Genomic DNA, 21735 nt, shown 5'->3' with positions numbered 1-21735 from the left:
CACCGCCTTAAGGTGGGGCGGAAGGCGGGGCAGTGGGCGGTGCCGTGGGGGCGGAGCACCACCCCCGAGTCCGCCCCGTCAGCGGAGGGCGGGGCCGGGCGCGGCGCCAAGCGGCAGCGCGAGCATGCGCCGGGAGAGGGCGTCGAAGGGCGGAACCGAGCATGCGTGAAGGGCCCCTTCCGCCCGGTGTCGCGCTCCCGCATGCGCACGTGCGGGCAGCGGGTGGGGGGGCACGCGGAGGGCGGGGCTTCCCCCGCGGCGCGCACGTGCGTGAGGCGGCGAGCGTGGCGCCCCCCCGCGGCGGCGGCGCGATGGAGCTGGAGGCGGCGCGGCGCGCGGTGCTGGCGACCGTGCGGGGCACGCGCGCCGCCGACCTGCCGCGCCTGCTGCACTGGATGCGCAACTCCCGTAAGCGCCACTCGGGGCCGCGCCCGCACCGCGCCCCGGGCTCGGCCCACACCCCCTCGGCCCCGCCGGTGGGTCGGGCCCAGGGGCGCGGTGCGACAGCTAGCGTCGGGGGGGCGGGGAGCGGACCCTGGGCAAGGGGCAGCGTGCCCGGGCCGGGGCGCCGCCCCTTCCGGGGACACGCAGCTCGCAGGTTACCGGCGGTACCGGCCGGGCGGCTCAGCCAGGCTACGGCGGTCGGGGCGGCTGGAGCAGAGCGCGCCCGGTGCCGCCCGCCCTGCCCGGCTCCGGCCGGGAGTGGCCCTGCTGCAGCTGCCCCGGGCCCGCCCGCGCTGGCCCGTCCGGGGGCAGGCGTGCCGGCACACGGGTGCCGTGTGAGGGCCCGGCGGTGGTGCGGAGCAGGACGGGCTGCGGGGTGACCCTCAGACCCCGAGGCGGAACGTGCGGAGCCGCCCTGCTCCGGCCGCACCGAGACGGCTTTGGGTATTCGGCTTGCCTTGTTCAGCTTCACATGTGCTCACAGCAGCCTTTCCGAAGTTTGGAAATAGCGGTTTGTGCTAATTTGCAAACGCTGCTTTCCGCACTTGATGTCACCCTAAGTTATCATAGCTTTCTGTTTACTCCCTTGTTTATGCCTGGATGTAATTCCATCTACGTACTGCAGTCTGCATTTTGTGGCAGATGAAGAAAGGAAATATGGGTCAGTGCACGAGGTGTAAATTTGCAGCTGAACCTAAAGGATGACATGGAAAACCTCAACGTAGGCAGTGCATTAAAGCTGTAGTCACATAGTGCCATGCTGAATAAAGTCTAAATGCTGCTTAGTTTCAGGGTATATGTGCATTTCTCCATTGCAGATAGGAATCTGGAAGACTCCTCCAATTTTGTGATCCAGTATCAAGCATCCAATAAATGTGTGTCATGTTTATTAAAGATTATCTCCTGGGATGGTAAACCTACCCTGATGATCATGTGTCAGGAGAAATTCGTCCTACAATACAGTACTTCTCCAAGTCATGCCCTGCTTTGCTTGGCTTATGCTTCTTGTTTGGATCTTTGTTCCAGCATGTCCACTTTGGGGTGAAAACAGCTTCCTAAGTCAGCACACGGGGACCGTGGCACAAAGGCCAGCTCTGACATGAAGTTGTTCAGCTGTCTAGTTACTTGGAATTGCAAACTCACTGTTGCCCTGTGGCTTGTGGCTCCCACAGTCACTCAGATGGAGAGGCAGGATAGATCCTTAGGTGGAGCGGGCCCTCTGCTGGATTTATGGGAGGAGAACCAGCTGGGAACAGCTTTTAGTGTCCGTGAAAGGCATGCAGCCCTCCCACCCGAACAGGTTCTTAGGCGAGACTTTGCGAAGTGTTCCGGAGTATCTGGGAGTCAGCCTTCATGACTAGAGCAGAGACGGGCCTCCCTAGGACTTGAAGGCTGAATTTTGATGGAAGTAGTGTTAATTGCAGTTAAACATTTTTATTTCCTGTATGTATATGTACACACACATATGTGTATGTATATATCTACACATGCATATGTCTGCATGTGTGTACAGACGTAATGCTAGAGCAATCTGCTATAGGCAGTACTGCATCCTTCCGTTTTTGAGGTCTTGTCTGGACGCAGTAGCTTCCTAAATAGTGCTTGGGTTACTGTAAATAACCTTGTTAGTAGTGGTTTTCTTTTATCCCATATGTTCTAATATATAAAAATCTCATTGAAATTCACATGCAGTCATTCATATTGCTTATTCACTTAACTAACCATTGCAGCTCCTATGCACTATATTAGTTTGTGTGGTGTGCATATATGGCTTTCTCAGCTTCCTGACTCCTTTACAAATACTGTAAAGAACATGGGAGCTTACTAGTGAAACGTGAAAATGCTAAACTTGTTTCAGTTAGGAAACTAATACTATTTTCTGTGTTTCAGTTCTATGATCGTGTTTTACTTCTGCCATAGGAATTTTTAGCCAATGTCATAGTTTATGTAGACTCCAAAATCCTTTGTCAGTGAATACATTTCAATTTTTTTTTTAATGTTACAGCTTCCAAAAGTTACCATAGATGGTTTCTGTGAAAGAGAATATGCTATGGTTACTAGCCTTTGTTAGATTATGATCTCTCAAATATTTTTTCTGAATTTTAATGATCTAGCTTTTTGCCTAGGTCTTTCAGTGAAAGGATACATATATTCTTGCCTCATATTTGCTCTTCATAATTAAGATACAACGTAAAGAGTAGATTAGGTTCCAAATCTTGAACTACTTTGTGTGTGGTACCTCTGAGCAGTCTGTATCCTTTTATTTTTATACTGTTCGCATCAATAATGACTGCTGCTGCTTCACTATGTACATCATCTTTAAACATAATTAGCTTTACTGTTGCCATTCAGTGGCTTTTCAGCTCATATGCTGCCCATCAGAGAACAGTGGATGAGTTGACAGGGCAATCAGGATCAAGCAGCTGAAATAATGAATGTAATTTCATTTCTGTAGTCTCCTTGTCAGGCCATCTTCAGAACCTTTTTTGATTACAGGCTTGTGCTCTGATAATATTTTATGCTAATTTTCTCTTTCAAAAAAATGCTCATTGTTAATATCCTGGCTGGATGCTATTAATTAATATTCTGGGAAAGCAAGTTGTACTTTAAACATCTGCATCTTTGGCATTTGCTTACACTTTGTGATTGTATTTTATAAAGTGCTGATGCCATATAGAACTATAGGCAACCATATTTGTTCCAAGGTGTGTCATTTAGAATGCGTGACTTAGGCTAATGTTATTTCCCTGATGGCCACATTTGTGGAGAAATTTAGAGCCTATAGAATTTGGTCTCATGCTAATGCTTGTAGAAGTTACCAGTGGAAAAATATTAATGTTTACCCAATTCTTGTACTCTCAAGGTGCTGCAGTCTCCCTCTCTAACATACATATATGTTTACATGTAGTTATATGGTACAAGAGTGGAAATTAGAAAGCTTTATGGCTATGTGTAAAAACTTTTCATTGTTAAACAATCAAGATATGTTTCACTGCGTCTTTGGGTCATTAACCTGTTCCTGTGTTTCTAATCTTTGTCAGAATGGCTGTGTCCTGCTTTATTTCTAGCTTTCACCCTGATGAGTACAGGACCACAGTACAAGATCAATATCTCTCTGTTACTGGTTTTATTTTTTTGCAGCGTTGGACAGTAAGTGAGCAGAGGCATTTGTCCTGCAGGTCACGTTCCTTCAGTCTTTCTGCATTTTCCTCAGAGATGCAAATATTTCGTGTGATGTCCCCAGCACAGCACTCTTGATGATGCTTCTCTTTCTATTGTTTCTGTGAGCTGCATCTGTAGCTGCATACAGGCAGTAACTTTTAGTATGGCTTTTTTCCCCCTCATAATTGTTGTTGTAATTTGAATAATTATACTGCCCATTTTAATACCTAGATAGTCCTGTGATAACTAATAGTGCTTGGACTGAGCATAGTGAGGAGCTGGTAGAGGTTTCTGCTGCTGTACCCTGAATACAGCCAGGGAATGTGGTGTTCTCTCTGTGCAGAGAGAAGACTGTTTGATGGGAGATGTAAAAAGTTACCAGATCTCTGAGCTACACAGAAATAAAAGCCTACACTTTGGCAATACAGATGTAGGAAGGAAACAAACCTCTGATGAGCAAAAGAAAAAAAAAAAGTGGTAGGGATGGGTAGATAATATTCTGAATGAAAAGTAGGATAGGATAAATAGAAAAATGGTATCCCCACCGACAAACTGTTTTTCTGTGGTGTGTCAGTTCCCTGCCGTCTCCTCCTGCATCCCATTCCTGTTTCTGTCAAGATGTTGAGCTTATAGTTTTGCCTCCAGCTGGGGAGAACTGGGCATGATTCCAGCGTTAGCTGTAGTCAGACGTTTTCGTTTTCATGCCTCTCTCTGAATTAAAGTGTACATGCATCCTTAGAGTGAAGTCCTGCATAAGGTGGTTGACCTTTAGGATTAGTGTTGTTGCAAAGACAGCTTTATTACTGTAACTTAGTTGGTGTTTTCTGACTTACACAATGAATGCATGAAATGTTATTCAGAAACTTCATGGAAGATACAAATGGATTCATAGTAAAGCGAGTTATCTTACCTAAAGTAAAGCCTTACATATTTTGAACTGAATTAATATTGAACATGTTCTCACTCCAATGATTTCTGACTAGCCTTCCTTGGTAATTACGGGAATGTAAGTGAATGAAAGATTCTATTTGTTTTTTCTTTGTATGAATGTGGGGGTTTTGTATTGAGAATTTTAGAAATTCCGAATCTTTATGTGTGATGGAAGAAGACCTTACTGTTTTAAAGCAGCTGCTTAGCAACACTGCTAGGCTGTTTCACAATCAGCCAGCTCTTCCCACACACTGCAGTGAAATGTACGTCATTTCACGGTGACTTGCATTCCAGCTTTTCTTTTGAGTTAGCCTTAGATCATAAAGAAAATTAAATAATAAGAGTTGGAAAAAAGAACAGGAACTTTTGGTGTCTTAACTTTTTTATAATAGGATGATTAATGCTTTAATATCCTTTTGCAATAACCATGTTCCAGAAGTTCCGGCTAAGAAAACCTGGGTGAAGCCCAAGAGCTAATTCAAACCACTTGGGGAAAACCCCCCTGACGATCCCCTTCAGTTGGGTCCCAGCATTTGATGTGTAGTTGGGGCATATTCCCACTTGAACCTCCACTGCCCAGACTTCTAAAATTTTCAGTAGCAGTAAAGGTTGCATTTGGTAAGAGTGAATGCTGGAGGAGATAACCAGTGAATTGACCAAGCTATCTGTTTACATGAACAGAAACACAGGAATCAGGGGAAGTAAATACCGGCATCTTGAGTCTGAGATTGAAGTCACCAAACCACTCTACTTACTGGCAACTACTGAATGCTTTAGCTGTACTTAGCACTTAAATGCAGATTACAAAGCCTGTCTCTCAGTCAATGTCAGTGAAGCACAGATAAGGTGATAAGACCTAAGATGACAAGACCCTTTATGCGTCTTGTGTTCTGTCATGGGGGTCTAAGATGGAAATATTTTTCCATCAGGTAAAACTTACTGTTGTGATACTAACTTCTAATTTTTTTTCAGTTCATATAACAGTGTAATAAAACACGCCTGCAAACCTTTTCCAATCTATGCATTTCCTGAGAAACTTTTAAATATGAAGTTGAAATTTCAAAATGATATATTGTCTTAATTACTGATTGTTCCTATAGTACTCAAAAATATTCAATATCAAGAGTATTACTCAAAATATTAATTGAATAATAATAATCATTGCAAATCTCATTGCAAATCTTCTAATTTAAGGATAAAAAACATATAATGAAGTACAAATGCTTTTTTTTGGTGGATTCACTTATACTGGGAGCAAACCAGCTTTTTAAGAGGTTGGTGTACAATTTAATCTTCTGACTTGAAAGTTAAGGGCAGTCAGTGCTGTCAATTCACGTTTTTAACAGGCAGTGAGGGAGGAGTATCTGATAAAATCAACCTAACTGAATATGGAGCATATGCTGCCTTAGTACAGTGTTCTGCATACAGAGAAGAAACTTCTCATCATACTCCTAGGAGTAGACCAAGTGTGTCCAGCATTTTCTATCATGTACTTTATTATCTATTAATTAGTATGTTCTCTGACCTGCTAGGTAAAGTTAGCAGATTATAATTTTCACATGACAAGAAAAGTAAACAGGATAAGAAAAAACTTGGTTCTTTAAATGTTTTAGTCAGTGCAGATGTAACTAAAGCAGAATGAGTATCTTTAAAAAGGATGAAAATGTGGGTTTCTGCAATGGGGCAAATATAGTGTGTGTTTTTGTGTTTGTGTGTATGTGAAAAAGTAATTTAGTACAAGGCTTCATATCCAAATTTGCAGAAGTGATTTATTCCAGTAAAATATCCTTTCAGAAGAGATAAAAATAACATTGCATTTTCACATTAACTGGAATGGATTATTTGTTAAAATTATACCAAAAATCTTTTCCACTATTCTGTTTGATAACCAAAACTGGAATGTTACCTGTAATTGGATGAATCATCAGCTTTGGGAATTTGCATTAATTTCCTTTGTTGTGACAAGTGATACCAGTGTGAGAGCGGTCTCAAGAATACCAAATACTTCTTAGTTGTTAGTCATTGAAACATAATAGTGGTGGGTAAAACTAGGGATTGTAAAACAGGTATGAGACTTAACCTTGTTTAAAATTTAACTTCAAAGCTTCTTTCAATTAACCAATATAAAATACTTAAAATAATAAAATGAGCTGTGGTTATATTTCTGTTGGAAAAAGCGAATTACTTTCTACCAATAACTATGTATGCTTTGGGATAGAAATGACATTCAGAGTTCCTGAGGTGCTTGATATACTGAGGTCACATATTGCTTCTCAAATTGTTTAGCCAAAAAGGGCAATACTAAAGTTTTAGGGATGTAGTGCTTCCTCCTTGACTTGGTTGTTCAGTGTTATTAAAACCTGCTGAATTACTATATTAACCTTGTATTAATAACATGGCTGTTGATATTTGCTTTTCTCTTCTGAGGTGGAGTATATATCTAGAAGACCATAAAGTGCTTGCTATTATGGTTGCGTTTGCTAAATCCTCTTCTTTCCTCTTCTTCAGTGACGTGTAATTTTCTGTTGTCATTTGGAAATTGTACATTGCTTGTCTTCAATCCTGTATTTTGCAGTGCCAGGGTGTTCAGATGTTGGTGTAGTGATGCTCTCTATCTGGTGTGAGGCTTTGTGATGTTTCCTTTGCTTGTATAGAAAGGCTGACTAGCACCAGGGTGATAATGAGGCTTTTTGCAACGTGTTAATTAAATTTTATAAATACATGTTGAGTAAATCCAGTGGAACCGGTTTTTGAAGTAAAATACAAGCACTGTGCACTCAGGCTTCCTCCATAAACAAATTATTGTGATTCATCTTGCAGTTTCATGAACTGTACGTTTCTTTCCTGGTTAGCTTTCTGTTCAATGAACACAGGTTGGCTTGCACACTCTCCATTTTGTGTTGTATACATTTCATGTGTATAACAGGTACTAAAATGGTACATAAAATAGTCTTCTATTTTTGTTTCTTCTTTGAAGATTCCTTTTAAGGCACACTGAGATTCTCAAGAGCAACCAATTTGTTAAATGCAAGGGTGGAGTTGATAAAACTGTACCAGCAGAGATGCATATTTTCATATTTGGCACTGGTGTTTCCTACTTGATGGCAATCTACAAATATTTACATACTGCAAAAGTAAATGAGTTATTGTGGTAGCTGTTGCTGTTTCTTGCTTTGACAGGAAGGAGTCGACTCTGTGTGTCAGAGTTCAGTCACAGACTATACACACAGGTGTGGAGTGTTGCACACACAGCTTCTGCTGCAGCTGCCATTTTGGCATCTCGGATCAAGTCTGTTCAGACCTCCTTCTTTTTTTTTTCCTGCTTATCGTGCTTTAGACTATTAACTGATGGTTAGAAAGGAGCATTTCCATTTGTCATTTATTTTTCAGTGTCAATGTTCCAACAGTTTTTTCATTGAGCTGCATATGGCTTGTCCTTAGGACTTGTTTTGTACAGAACATAGAAGAACTTGTGTGCGTCATACTTTGTTTTGCATGAAGAGATCAGAGAGCCCTGTGCAAGATGGTCAGTATTGTGACTGAACTTAGGGCAGGGAAGGGATATTTTGGATTAGAGGAAGATGGATGTGCTGCCTGTGTCCCACTGAAGGTGTGTGTTTCCATTCTGTGGAGCTGGAACACTGAACAGTCTGGAGAGCTATCTGTCACTAATGTTGGCCAGGAAAGGTCACCCAGGCCACAAGGGAGCAGATCCTATTGACGCACTAGATCTGGGAGGAAGAGAGCTGAAGTTCTGTATTTGCAGTGTGATGTGGCTGGCCTGGTGGTCCAGCAACACTTCCTGCATTTCATTAAACGCTATATATGAATTCGATACTCTTAACAGGCACTATAACAGCTGGATGAGCTCTCTTGCATAGTAATAGTATTGTTTTAAAGCAAGTGCCAGATGTAGAGGCTTATTGCCCACAGGCACTGACCTGCTCAGCTGCTAATATCAGCTTTCTACTCTCTTGTTCTGTCTGTAGCACAATTTTTCTTTCCCCTTGCTCTCTCAGATGTTATCCGCCTCAGCAAACTGGCGCCTTGGTACGCTGAGGGCCTGTTGTGGTGCTGATGGTCTCAGTTAAGCTACAGTTAGATTTGCCCACCTTCCCTTCCCATAATAATCTGAGTTTACTTCTTGCTGTATCACATCCATAGAAATCTTCCCTGACCCGATTGGAAAAAATCACTCTGCTTCTGGGATGTTTGTAACAAATCTGCAAATTGTTGGATGGGCTGTGAGTTTAACAGGATGGATGCTTATTGGAGGTTTCAGATTAAAATGCTGACGAGCTGGAGCTGCTGTATTGCACCTGTTGTGTTGATATTGCTGCTATTGAGCTGCTGCCTCTATCCCTCCTGTGCTCTTTGCTGCAAAGTGTGCATCTCATTAGGAGCTGAGGTTCTGGAGAACTTAACTGTGAGCACCATCAGGGCCTTGAAACATTACTGCTGTATGTTTAATAAATTATAAACCAAATATGTCTTAAGGGAATATAGATAATTTAAAGTTTCTGCTGCTTACTACTGGGGATTCAGAATTATCCGCTTGGGTCCATTTTTGGATGTTTCAAAAGAACCATTTACATTTGCACTCTTAAGAAGAGTACATTTTGCACCAATGAATGATGGTTTCTGTAATCATATTGTTCTCACTGCAGTGCTTAAGCAGAAACCATTTCAGAAGCATTTCATAGTTTAAAGGTTGGCAGGTTTCTGATTCCTATACTAGTCTTAAATTTCTGACTCTTTCTTGCATTTCCTGTCATCCACAAGAAAGATTAAAATATATTATCACAGAGAAACTCGTAGTGTATTTTTTAGATTTATTTTGAACCTGTTTGCCATCAAGTTTTTCTGTACTAAAGTTCCCACCTGGAACAGCAATGCTAGCAAACACTGCCTTTTTAAAAAACACCTGTAAAAGCTGTCGGATTTTCTTTTTGTGAGTGATGCACTTACATGTAAAAAGCACAGTGGCTGCCCAACATGTTGGCAGTCTAAATAAAACAAGAAGCAAACCAGAAGGAGTGGGGAAGGGAGGGCATTCATGTCTGTTTTTTGACGAGACTTAATAGATGGGTTTGGTATATTTTTTCAGGATTACATTAGTGGTTGCTTTTTGTTGGTGGTGGTTGTCTTTTACAGGTATGTAGCTTTGAGTTGAGATATGCCTTTGTTTAGAACCAGTTCAACATCCTTGAAGCAGTGATATGTCCAGACAAAAAGGAATTTCATCTAGTCCTTCTTTTGAGGAAAACATAACAAGAAAAGAGCAGAGTACTGGCATACAGCAGATCTTGTGCTGAATGCCAGTTAGGAACATCATACTCTTAACATGAAATTGAGGGGCAGGGTGTTGGCTGCAAGATGTGAAAAGTCTGGTAAGAGGAAGTAAACCTTTAGCTGTAGTGTCTGGTTCTCAATACTGCAGGTCAGAAAGGATGAGAGAGTCCAGGAGATGCAAAGAGAAGTGTTGAGAATCATCACACTCTAGAGGAAAAAAAAAATCAGGAAAGGTCTGGACAGGCAAATCATGGTTTTTCTTGGAAAGAAGACTGATGTGACACATGATGAGTCTTCAGGGAAGTAAATAGTTACTATATAATGGAGAGGAACAAAGTTTTCTATTTCCATTGTGAATGGGGCAGAAAATACTAAGTAGTGGCAGAGGAAATCTAAACCAGTAATTAAGAAGGGTATTCCTTTCTAATATTAAGGGTAGTCAAGCACTGGAAGAGATGGCTAAGGGTGGTTGCAGAATCTCTAGCATTAACAATCATTTTTAAAAGAGCAATTTGGAGAAGTAATGACACTTACTATTGATTGAGCCTGGGAAGAAGAAAGGATTAATGTCTTCACATGGTTTCCTTCTCAATCTTTTTTCTAGATGTCTTTAAAAAAATATGCTAAAGTAATGCAGGACTATCCTGGAAAAATAGCAAAAATTTATAGTGTGGCTTTGCAAAAATGTGTTTGTTTACATCCATTCCTATCTTTCCTCTCATTTGAAATATTTCGATAGTTTAGGTAATGTAAAATATATTATGAGTTGAACTGTTGAACTGTGCACTATTCCTGATTTTTGTAAGTTTATTAGAAAGATCATACGTATAAAAAGAAACTTGTATTAAAAAAAAAAAAAGCCTGCATTCAGGCAACTATTGAGTTTTGTGATTTCTCCAATAGTTCAAAAACATCTTTGATGTTTTTTATATCTTAAGCTGAAACAGTATCACTTTGGTGGCAGCCCAGACCATCATATGTGAGTTATAAATTTATAAATATGAAAATAATTTGGGATTTCAGAAAAGCAGTGCATTTATTTTATGTGGCAAAGTTATTATAATCCAAATCTGTCATTGGCTGGAAAAGCTAACAAAGGCTGAAAAATGCGTATGAATAAAAAACCTTATCCATCTGGTGTTGTTTATGTCTTGCAACTGTGTTGTACTGGTCATCACTTAGTCCACATGATCTGCCTATGATTGTTCAGGGGGTTTTGTTTGTTTTGATTTATAGATGACTTTGATGAGCTTGTGGTGAGTAACGATGATGTTGTGCTCAGAAATATCGCTGAAGATTTGCGGAATCGTTTACCCATTGAGGCTATGTTTACTTCAGAACATCAAGCTATTGAGAAAGTAAGCTAATTGTTATGGTCCGCTTTTGCTGAACCACATCATTTATTCTGATATCATTTTCAGCAGTAGTTCATAATAGAGAATGAACATGGAGTAAAGTATAGGAAATCTCAGTTTGGTTCTCAGGTCTGTTGCTCTATGTTTGCATGACTCCAGGAAAGTTGCTTCATAGTTTTTAATACTTTGATCATACGTTATTTGGGATAGCTTTCATTCTGTGTGGTATGGCACCTGTCACAGTGATTCTTTAATGCTAGCTCAGTAATAGACTCTAACAGCCCCCTTAAAGACAACGGGAACACAGGGCCAGTGTTTTGCTGTTGCCATAATGTGGGCAGCCCAGAGATGATATCCAGCTCTTTTCAGAGTCTGATGGCTCAGAAAGAGGTGGGCTGTGAGTCCTGTGGGAGGAGAGTGCACCTTTTCTACTTGAGCTGTCAGGATACAAGAAAAGTTAATGCATTTCCCAGAAAAATGGTGTGTGGCTCTTCAGTGGGAAAAGTGGATTGGCCACATGTAGCAAGCATGGAAAAGGAAGGAAAGATGAGTAGGAGGACGAAGATCATGCCCCTTGAAGGCAAGCATCCCAACTGGTACACTTTTGATTGAAAGTGACACCCACGTTAATCAGGGGTGCTTCTAGATAGAGGCATAAAACATGATGATGAAAATAGTCAGTTGAGGCTGAGCAGCAGAATTGACCTTTCTTCTAAATTTGAGTTACATTCTCCTCATTAAAAGAAGAGAAGAAGCTTCCTTTACCCTGTATGTTCTCTATAGCCAAGTAAGCACGAAAGAGACAAAATTCACATCGGGCCCCGTAGTCAGGTATTAAAACCAGCTTGCTTTCGTTGGTCAACTGCCATTTACTGATTATTTCAATGGAATTTGATGACCCAGTTTACATGCAGGATTTCTGTTGCTTAACTTTTTTTTGTAATTGTTGCATAGGGAAAAACATGGATCTTGGAGATTTTGGGAAAGGTAGGATATTGGAACAGTTAACATGTGACAGTGTAAGTGAAGTTAAGAGACTTGGTTATGCCTTTCTAAGGTTTTGTTCCTCTTCTCAGATACACCAGCATCCACTGCCCATGATTCATGTTGATGCATTCCTTTATGATGATGATGTTGTTGATTCATTGTGTGAGGAGGGGAAAATGAGTAGGAGCTACTGCACAGAATGTGGCTCATACAAAACTGCATCTTTAGGTAAGTGTTCTTTCGGGAACAAGAGAAACAAATTGAGTTTAACTAAACTGGTTTGTGCAATGACTCAGCTGGACAAGACAACATCCAGCTAATGAAGGACTTTGTCCAGATTGGCAATACACAGGCCGGAATTATTTCCCATAACCAATGGAAGGAGCTTCCTACACATGTAAGTTGAATTAATTTGCAGTGTATGAATGATAATTGCTTCCCACAAAAACTGGGCAGAGAAGAGGCAGGCTATATACCACTGGAGAGGAAGATGCAAGAGGAAGACAATACTGTAGAGTCCATGCAGTAGCCTTGGTCTCCTCTCACATGCTGAAAAACAATAGAAAGCACCATCTGTCTTAAAGCTTGTGTGTGGTGTGGTACAGATCAGTGCTGCTGCCAGTATAGCACAGCCATTGAAGGAATGGTTTATATGGAGAACGTTCCATTCATTAAAACTTTGGAGTTTAAATTAAAGCTATTAATATGTCTGCCCATAAAAAGTTTTGCACAGATTGTGTTGAGCCTTAGTACTATGTTTCCTTTTTCACTTAAACAGTTCCAAGTTACTTTGTTTTGTATTCTTTAACATATGTTACTGTGCAGAAAAAGGTAATTCAGTTTCATGAAGGATTTCAAAATTCACCATGTAAGGCAAGGAATCCCCAGACTTGGGACAGGCTGCTTGGCTGATTACCTCTGAACTGCAAACCCTGGTGTTCCAGGGTTCCCAGCACTAGTGCAGGCAAGAAACCACACAAGTTTTCAGTGAAGCTAATTCTTCAGGTTACTATTTCAATGGTTAATTACACAGTAGTTAGTACTGCCCACCCAACACCTTTGTTCTGTTCTTATTTCCCAGAGTTTATTTCGCATTCCTTTTCCCTCATGGAACTGAAGTTTCTTTATCAACATGTACTGCCTGACCTGACAGGAAAGGTAGTGGTTGACGTTGGCTCCAGGCTTGGTGCAGTGCTATTTGCGGTAACTTCCAGCACAGGAATTCATATTTTATTACTGTGACAAACATTTTCCCTCTTTTCTGACTGCCTACTCTCGTTACTCAGTCTTGGATGGGTCATTCTGAGAGGCACCTCTGATCTGACTCTCTGAATAGTGTAAGGTGCTAGTAGCAATTTCAGTTCTTCCTCTGTTCCTTGCAAGAGGGAATACAAATGATCTTGCTTATGGAGAGGAAAAGTCTGTTGTCCAACAGAGTAGCATATTGCTGCTCATCACACATGCTTCTTCTTTGCTCGTTCCTACTGTCTCTTAGTTTGTCCTCTTATGTCTTGACCATGCCTATATATAGATGATTTATGTTAAATTCCTTTATGGAGCTGATAAACTGTTAAAATATACAAAGGAAGGCTTTGATATGAATTTGTCTCCAAAAACATATTGTCCTGCTCTGCATTTTAAAATGCACATAAAATACTTCATCGAGAAACTCGAGTGCAATTTTGATTGCTTTTGGCATGGCTGGTAGAACATATGGCCAGCAGCAATGCAAAACACACATTACTACTTTCTTTAAAAAGTCAATGTGTGTTTAGGGCTCAATCTTGCAAACACTTGAGCATGTGATTTTACTCATTTGAATAGTCTAATTTTGGGATCACTCAAATGGGGAAAGTTACTCCCATTTGTAAATATTTGCAGCATTGGGTCCTTAAATGGTAACACTTTTGCTAGGCTGAATTTGTTTTGAAGTATTTAAATGTTTGTATTATTACAGTAGAAGATTCTCTCAAGGCACTCTTTCAAAAGAGAGTTCTGCTTTGTAACATGGTCTTGCCTTGGAGGAGGGGTGACTTCACCTTGACAGGTTGCTTTTCTACTCTCTGAGTTGAATGGTTTCCAAAAACCTTAATAAAGAAGTTGTAATACATGTGAATCTCGGATATTCTGTGTCTTCACCTTTTTTTTGTCTTTGCCATTGTTGGCAAAGTGTAATTATTGCACTCAATGGAGACAGTAGCACTTAAAGCAGTGTCTTTGTTAGGGTACTCTATGATCAAGTATTTGTACTTTTTTCTCTAGCATTTCCAACAACTTCCCAAAACCTTAGTCCAAAACGGAACTATTTTTTTCGTTTAATATTATGTCATAATTTAGGGTTTTTTTGCATATGTACCTGTATGAAACATCTGAAAATGTCAGTAATACAGTAACTTAGAGGCGCTGAGGAAGACTTGGTACTGAAATGTCCCACTATATTATTGGTCCATTATCCTCCATGTTCACTCATTTTTACTATGGTATATCTCATGTTTTTGTTCTTTTCTCTTGATATTTTCTGCTTCACTTCTCCCAAGAAACAAAAATTACAGGTAGAGTCTTTTCCCTTCACACTATTTTCGTAACTTACTTAGTACGCCTTTTTTCTTTCTTAGACTGGTTTCCATCTGTTTTGCAGTTGAAGTGAACTTGGAGCTTTACTTCTCTTCTTGTTATTTTGATGTGTCATTTTGGATCTCTTACTAAAATTTGTGAGGCTTAAGTGGGAATTGCCAAATCAGGAGCTTAGCTCTAAAAAATATTTCACATCCACTGAAAGACATTTCTCAACTCACTATTTTAATTTTTTTTTAATCTTAACTCGTTTTTTATTCTCTTCTTTTTAAATGAAAATTTTGAACTTGTTTTAAAGGCAGTTACTAAATTTCCTTTTCCTAATGTAGGGTTATCTTTATAGCTCAGCTTCCCAGCTATATGGAGTAGAAATGAATGCAGACTTTTGCCAGTTGCAAGAAATGATGATTACAAAGTACGAGTTCATTGACAGAATAAAGGTAACTAAATATATATTTTAGTTTATGTATTTTTAAGCATTGTGTTCAAGGTATCTGGTTTAAGTGAGTGGCTGGTAGATCAGCAATCTGAGAAGTTTCTGCCTTTGCTTGTTTTGATCCTAAACAAAGGCTTTGCATTAGGAAAAAAGATCTTATAGCAGAGAGGAAGAGGTAAATTATCAAAATATGAATCACTTAGCCTTTTTCCTGACCGGGCTTACCCATTGGCTCACACAAAACAGATACATCTTAGCTGATTGTCCCAGTGAAATCAATGAAATCACTGCCACTCACATCTGTGAAACTGAATGTATAAAGAATTTCTGTCACAAACACGAGAAAATGTCTGTGATTCACTTTTGTTAGCAGAAAAGTGTTTGTAGGATTTGCAAATTTGCATCTAAGGACATCTAAAGGACTTAGAATTATCCGTATTTCAGTGTATAGTGTCAGAAACAAAATGGGTTTCAAACAAAGTGCTATCATTATGGGAATCATTTCCCTAGTTTCATTATGGGAATAGTTACTAATATTTTAAAGAGGAAAAAAATTTTCCTTTCTGGACCATATCCATTATTTTGTTACCATCAGACGTTGGTAAGTAGAATATGCTGAGTAGAATACTGGCTTTAATCCTGTGTTGTATGCATGTGCTCTTGAATGAAGTCACACAAACTGCTGAGTAAAGTAATTTCTTGGGTATTAAAGTAACCCAGTTTTAAACTAGAAAGAAATCATAAACATAAAATATTTAATACAGAGTAAGCAGTGTCATTGGGTTGCTCAATTTGCAGTTGCTGACAGTTTATCCATAACCTTTGGACTTTGCGTGTGTTTTGTGTTCGTAACACTTTACTGTGATGAAACTGAAAGTACAGTAAGGAACTCTGTCAAGTTAATTCAGTGGAGCTGGAGATCTATAAGCATGCTTTTCAGCTCTGTATATTTTTTATTATAAGCTTTTATGTATTTTCTTCACACCTTGTAATTGTGCTGAAGTATTCATTTTGGAGCATAAAGATAAGATAATAGGTTTTCAAAGCAGTGCCCGAGGACGTAGCTGTTTGAGTCTCATTAAATGCTAATTTAGTCATGTGACTCCTGTTATCACACTGCTTTGAACATTTCAATCTTAGATTTTTATTTCACCCCCAAATGTATCCTCTCTAGAGGTACATATTAGCTTGAAAAATTGTGAGAATCCACATGCTGGTCATAATTCATGACACAAGCTTGAAAAACTTTTTAGAGACTCTTCTTAAATAGAGATTTTTTTTTTCAAGATATTCTGAATTTTTATTAGAATATGTTCCTAAAGGATAGCAAAGTGAAATGGTATCTTTAGTGGCTAAATCTCTGAGTGAGCCTTGTGTTTCTTTGGTAAACACTTGGTTTGTTAAAGTACATAGAAGGTTGCCCAGCATCTTTTGCCATTTGAGGAAACACTTAGATACTGGGAGGAAAGTAAACAGTTCAACAGATCTTAGGAAACTTGAGACCTTAATTCAGAAATTGCCTGTAATCATGAAAGACTTGGTGTGAATTCCATTGGATGACAAGAAAGTTTTAAAATCAGTTGCTGCCTCCTCTGCTGTACTGGCATACAGCCAAGCAGATCAGAGAACTGGTTCAGCTGAAACCAAACCCAGCAATATTGGAGTTTTGACTAGAGCAGTACATAGGTTGGCTCACTGTGCAGCCACACGTGCTTATGTGGTCCCAAATTCCCCAAGAGGAATGAGGATGTGTTTGGGGAGAATGAGGTGCTTAGGTCACTTTGGTCGGTATGATCATCTATTCTGTAAATGCAGACGTTTTAGGTCAAGTCTTAAGTATCATTCAAGTCAAGGAAACATCAACATACATTCAAAGTTTTCCAGTAGTTTAAGCATCTTTCTGAATTATGGTTTAAAATATTAGGATTGCCATTAGTATCCTGTCCTGTACATGGGGTTGTTCTTCCTCAGGTGTAGGACCCTGCATTTGCCTTTGCTGAATTTCAGAAGGTTCCTCTCTGCCCATCCCTCCATGGTATCTGCCACTCCTCCCAGCTTCCTGTCATCAGTGAACTTGCTGAGGAGGCCTCTCCCCTTCATTCAGGTCATTCATGGATAAGTTAAACAATACTGGGCCCAATATTGTGTTGAGCCTCAGGGGACAGCAGTAGTGACAGACCTCCAGCTGGACCCTGTGCCACTGTGTATGGCCCTCTGGGATCTGCCATTCAGTCAATTCTCAATCCTCACTGTCCACTCATCCAGCCCTCACACCCTGAGTTTGCCTGTGAGGATGTTGTGAGAAACAGTGTCAGAAGCCCTGCTGAAGTCAAAGTAGACAAAATCCACTGATCTCCCCTCATCCGTCCAGGGAGTTGGTTCATCACAGAATTCAGTCAGGTTGGTTAAGCATGATTTAACTTTAGTGAATCCGTGCTGACTACTACTTATTCCTTCAAAAGATATTCCAATTTATGTTTCTCATCAGATTTGGGATACAGAATAATAGGATATCCTGAGTTGAAAAGGACCCATGTGGATCATTGAGTCAGACTGATAGATTTCTCTATCTTTAAGAGGAAATCAAACACATCAGAGTGTTAATGAGCATCCATAATCTCCTGTCTCACTTGTTTTGAAAAATGACATGATGTGCTAATATATAGGTGAAGGTAGATGAAATCAAAATAGCTCCTCCTGTGCTGACTGGAGAGGCAGTTGTTTAGTAGGATCCTCCAGTGCTGCTGAGCATCCTGCCTTTCCAGCATTCCCAGTCCCAATATGTATTGTGAGAATTCAGCTGTCAAATCTGGTTCTGTAGTGTCTTTTCTAGCTATAATCCTTCCTATAACCAGTGACCTACTGACCCTGTGAGATGCCTTTTAATATCCTCAAAATATCTTCAACTAGCTTAACTTCTTTCCTGAAATCACTGGACATTTGTGATAAAATATAGAAAAGTGAAATGTAACAACCATAACATAGATCATCTCCTCTTTTATGGCCCACAGTTCTAAACCAAAATTCAGATGTACTTTATTTTACTTAGCATAATGGATGGTGTATTTTAATTAGAAGAGTTAAATCTGATTTTTTTTTCATTTTTGAAAGGTTATTATGGTTGCGTGTGATAGTTGAGTGTGATAGCCTTCTAATCTGAAGACAGTGAAATACCTGGTTTTGTGACTGGTTCAAAAGGGTGGTAGCAGGTGCTGCATTAGGTTGACAGGCTTCATGACTTCTCAAAGACTGTATTCATCTCTTAATTTATGCCTTGGGAAATTTTTCTCCTTCAGGTGGTTCATGCAGACATCTGTACTCAGCCCTCACTTCTGCAGAAGGCTGATGTTGTTGTAATGAATAATGTCTTTGAATATTTTCTTGACAGACAGGAACAGGCCAGGTAAGCTCTGTGTCCAAACAAGTTACCTATTTCTTTGTCAATATGTGTGCAACCTTCTGAATTATGGAAAACCTTAAGGTTGTGCTTTTTGAAGGCACATACATAATTTATGTAAGGAAATTGTTTCATACTACCTACTTTTAATTGTTGTATTTAACTGCTAAGGTGTTCTGGCAGTTTATTGTTAAACCCGCTAAACACTGCTACTTTGTTTACCCAAACCTTGGCTTGAATCCTTGCACTGATATGTTAAAATAGTATCTTGCTGCTAAAGAATCTGAAATTATTAACCTTATACTGTATCAGTATACGGTTTAATCTTCAGAAGTAAGACGGCTCACTGACTTGTAGATGTCAAAGCTTTAATATATACCGACTACAAAGCATGGTTATGAATGATATTTCTAATAGGCATTCGTAAGGATGTGGTAGCAAACAAACATGTGGCTAAGGTTCTCTTTCAGGTACAAAACACTCACAGATGGGCTTTTGCTAATACAGCAGCATGTGTTTAAAATGTAAATAACTTGATCATCCAAAGTTTAGAACGGGCAGTCAGAAAGAAGGAGTACCTATGTCTCTACTTGATACCAGCCAAGTCTGACATTCTGTAGCAGTTTCAGTTGAGGCTTGCCCTGCTGCCCTGGATACCAGGTGATAATGCCAACCAGAGAGGCACAGAGTAGATGGGTGAAGGATAGTGGATGTTTCAAAATGCCAGGAGATAGTTTCCAGGCACATGACTGAGAATTCATTTGATTCTGTCATAACTTGGGGATAGTGGTTTAGTGTTGCATTAGTAGCGTGAAGACAAATGACATTTGAAGAATACTGGAAATTAAATTCATTTTAGTCTGAATTGCCATGCTGTGAGAAATGATCTTATTTGCAAAATCAAAAAAAAAAAAAGGAATGCTGGGGGCTATATTTAAATACTCTGATTACTAATGTCTTAAGAGAAGTACTTTGTCACGACTGTACACGAAGTGTGTGTGTAAAGAGCAGCTTGTTGTGAAGCTTAATAAAGGAGTGCAATTCAGGACTGGATTTTCTTCAAACCTAGAAGTTAAAAATGTATCAAATGTCAACGTTTAATCCTCGTTTAAAGTGAAAGTCTGTACTACCAAATGATACATATGTATGTATGAGAATTATAAAGTTACAATATCTAACATTGTAAGATCATATATCTCCTGTGTTTTAATACAAAGCTTGGTTTTATTCCTGCAAATGTATTTGCTTAGATATTAATAACGTCTGATAAACATGTATTGCAAGTCTCTAAGCTTAGTCTACCTCTAGCTAATTAACTGCAAGTGTAAGATTCATAGTATATAAAATATGGGTGTTTTTTCCAAAAAAAACCTGGTCACCTACCTTTAAATATGTTTCAGAGCTTGGGAATTTATTGCTTGTAATGTAAGGAAAAGAGGGTCCTTGTTAGTGACAGTTCCAAGTCTTGAGGAATCACTTTCAAAGCTCCAGGTAAGTTCCCTCAGCCTGTTTTAGCTGACACACTTCGTTATTTTCTGTCAAAGTGGTATTTCTATAGTTGAAGTTAGCTGCTTGCCAGTATTGCTGTAAGGAGGCATATATATAATTTTGTGCAGAGATTAAAAGGTGGAAGACTCTGGATTCTGTTTTGAGGTTGACCACCAGCACATCTTCCTGTACTTTGATTGTCCTCATGTGAAAAGGAAAATCCCAGCCTGTATCAGTAGGCTGCATAAATCGTTGTATTAACAAGTGTATTAATATGGCAGTGTGAGCTTTGGGAAGTACAGGTTAGTGAGAGATATGGTCTCCCAAGTAGCCCAGTGGCTACCATCAGGCATCTTGAATCAGTGACATAGCTTTAAATTGCAGTTGGAAGCAAACACAATGACAGTGCATCTTTCAAAGATGTTGAATGCTCTGTGCTGTTCCCTGAGTAGGAACTGCTTCCGATGGGCCACGCTCTGCTCTCTGTCTCTTCTGGCATTGGTCATCGGTAGATCATGTGTGTGATACCTCGTTAAATTATGTGGCCTAGCTTTAGCTAGGAAACAAAACACTGATCAGACATGACAAGGTTATATATGAAGTGACTTGCTCACAACATAGTTAGTTTTAGGGAGACTGAATCCCTTGTTGCCTGGTATGCTGATGGGTGAAGTAGATTCTCAGCCCCAAGAGTAGCAGTGGTGTCATTTGAACTTCTCTTGGAGCAGGCTGTGGTCACAGAGCAGCTAAGAAGCCCTTTGTAGCCTTACAGTACTCCCTGGGTGTAAAACAAGAAAACGCCTGTGATTCTTCTATGATACTGTTAGCTGCTCCCTCAGCACATCTGTCAGAATGTCACCCTTTGATCTTGTCACCCTCTGGATGCTTGAGGCCTATACAAAGGCATAAAGAAAGGAGATTGTAATATGCTAACAAAATATCTAGACTATTGACTGTGATATTTTTTAAAGTTACCTTTATTATATTTGAGTTAAAATGGCTTTTCCAGAAATGTATTTATTGCTGCCATATAATTTGGAATGACTAATCTCTCATATTATGTCTTGCCTTCTTAATGTTGAAACTACTTAACCTTGAAACTGCTGCCATTGCTTAACATGGTGTTGATTTAAGGATCTGCTTTTATTGTTTCAGACAGATGTACAGCTCAGTCAATGGGTCGAAGAGGTGCAGCTAAACTATGATGTGCTTATGGAAAAGGATGTTGACAGAGAAGCGCTCGAACAGATACATTTATACAAGATTCTTTAGGAAAAATTTGCTAGTGTCTTTATGATATATATTTTGGGCTTAAAATGAATTTGGATTGATTTGTGTGAATAAATCAGGTCAAAATTAATATTGTGGTTAATTTGAATCATGTATGTGGTTTTTAATGAAAAAGAGTCTTTTGAAACAGATTTTCTTATGGAGGCATTTTGTCTCAACAGGGTATTTTGACTTTTAACTAGGAGATAACCTCATGGTTTTATTTTTTGCAGAAAGGTTAAAAAAAGAGCATCTACATAGTAATGCTAAAAGAACTTTTGGTCTGTAGCATTGTGCACTGCCAATGTTTGCTAAATATATCAAACCTAAGAATAGTGAATTTTATTAATGTGAATTATAAGAATGCATTTAGCATAATGTTACATATAAGCTGTAGTGCT

General features: G+C 39.7%; 1 protein-coding gene across 2 annotated transcripts; it reads left to right on the top strand.

The window, feature by feature from the left end:
• The first annotated feature begins 239 nt into the window (after positions 1 to 239).
• Positions 240 to 21425, top strand: LOC106861420 (uncharacterized). Of its 2 annotated transcripts, none has more exons than XM_014889803.2 (8): positions 240 to 408; positions 11065 to 11186; positions 12260 to 12398; positions 13252 to 13373; positions 15074 to 15184; positions 18477 to 18583; positions 19978 to 20068; positions 21221 to 21425. In XM_014889803.2, the coding sequence occupies exons 1-8, from the start codon at positions 312 to 314 to the stop codon at positions 21335 to 21337; spliced, it is 906 nt and encodes a 301-aa protein (XP_014745289.1). In that variant the 5' UTR covers positions 240 to 311; the 3' UTR covers positions 21338 to 21425. The 2 variants fall into 2 exon arrangements, with proteins under 2 accessions (XP_014745289.1, XP_088023422.1); XM_088167296.1 differs by having other exon boundaries at positions 246 to 408; positions 13252 to 13328.
• Positions 21426 to 21735: the final 310 nt, after the last annotated feature.

The sequence above is a fragment of the Sturnus vulgaris genome, chromosome 6, assembly GCF_052056855.1.
Source record: "Sturnus vulgaris isolate bStuVul1 chromosome 6, bStuVul1.hap1, whole genome shotgun sequence".
Classification (NCBI taxonomy): Eukaryota; Metazoa; Chordata; class Aves; order Passeriformes; family Sturnidae; genus Sturnus; species Sturnus vulgaris.
The sequence above is the reverse complement of the archived record's forward strand: the minus strand, read 5'-3'. Positions and strand labels throughout refer to the sequence as shown.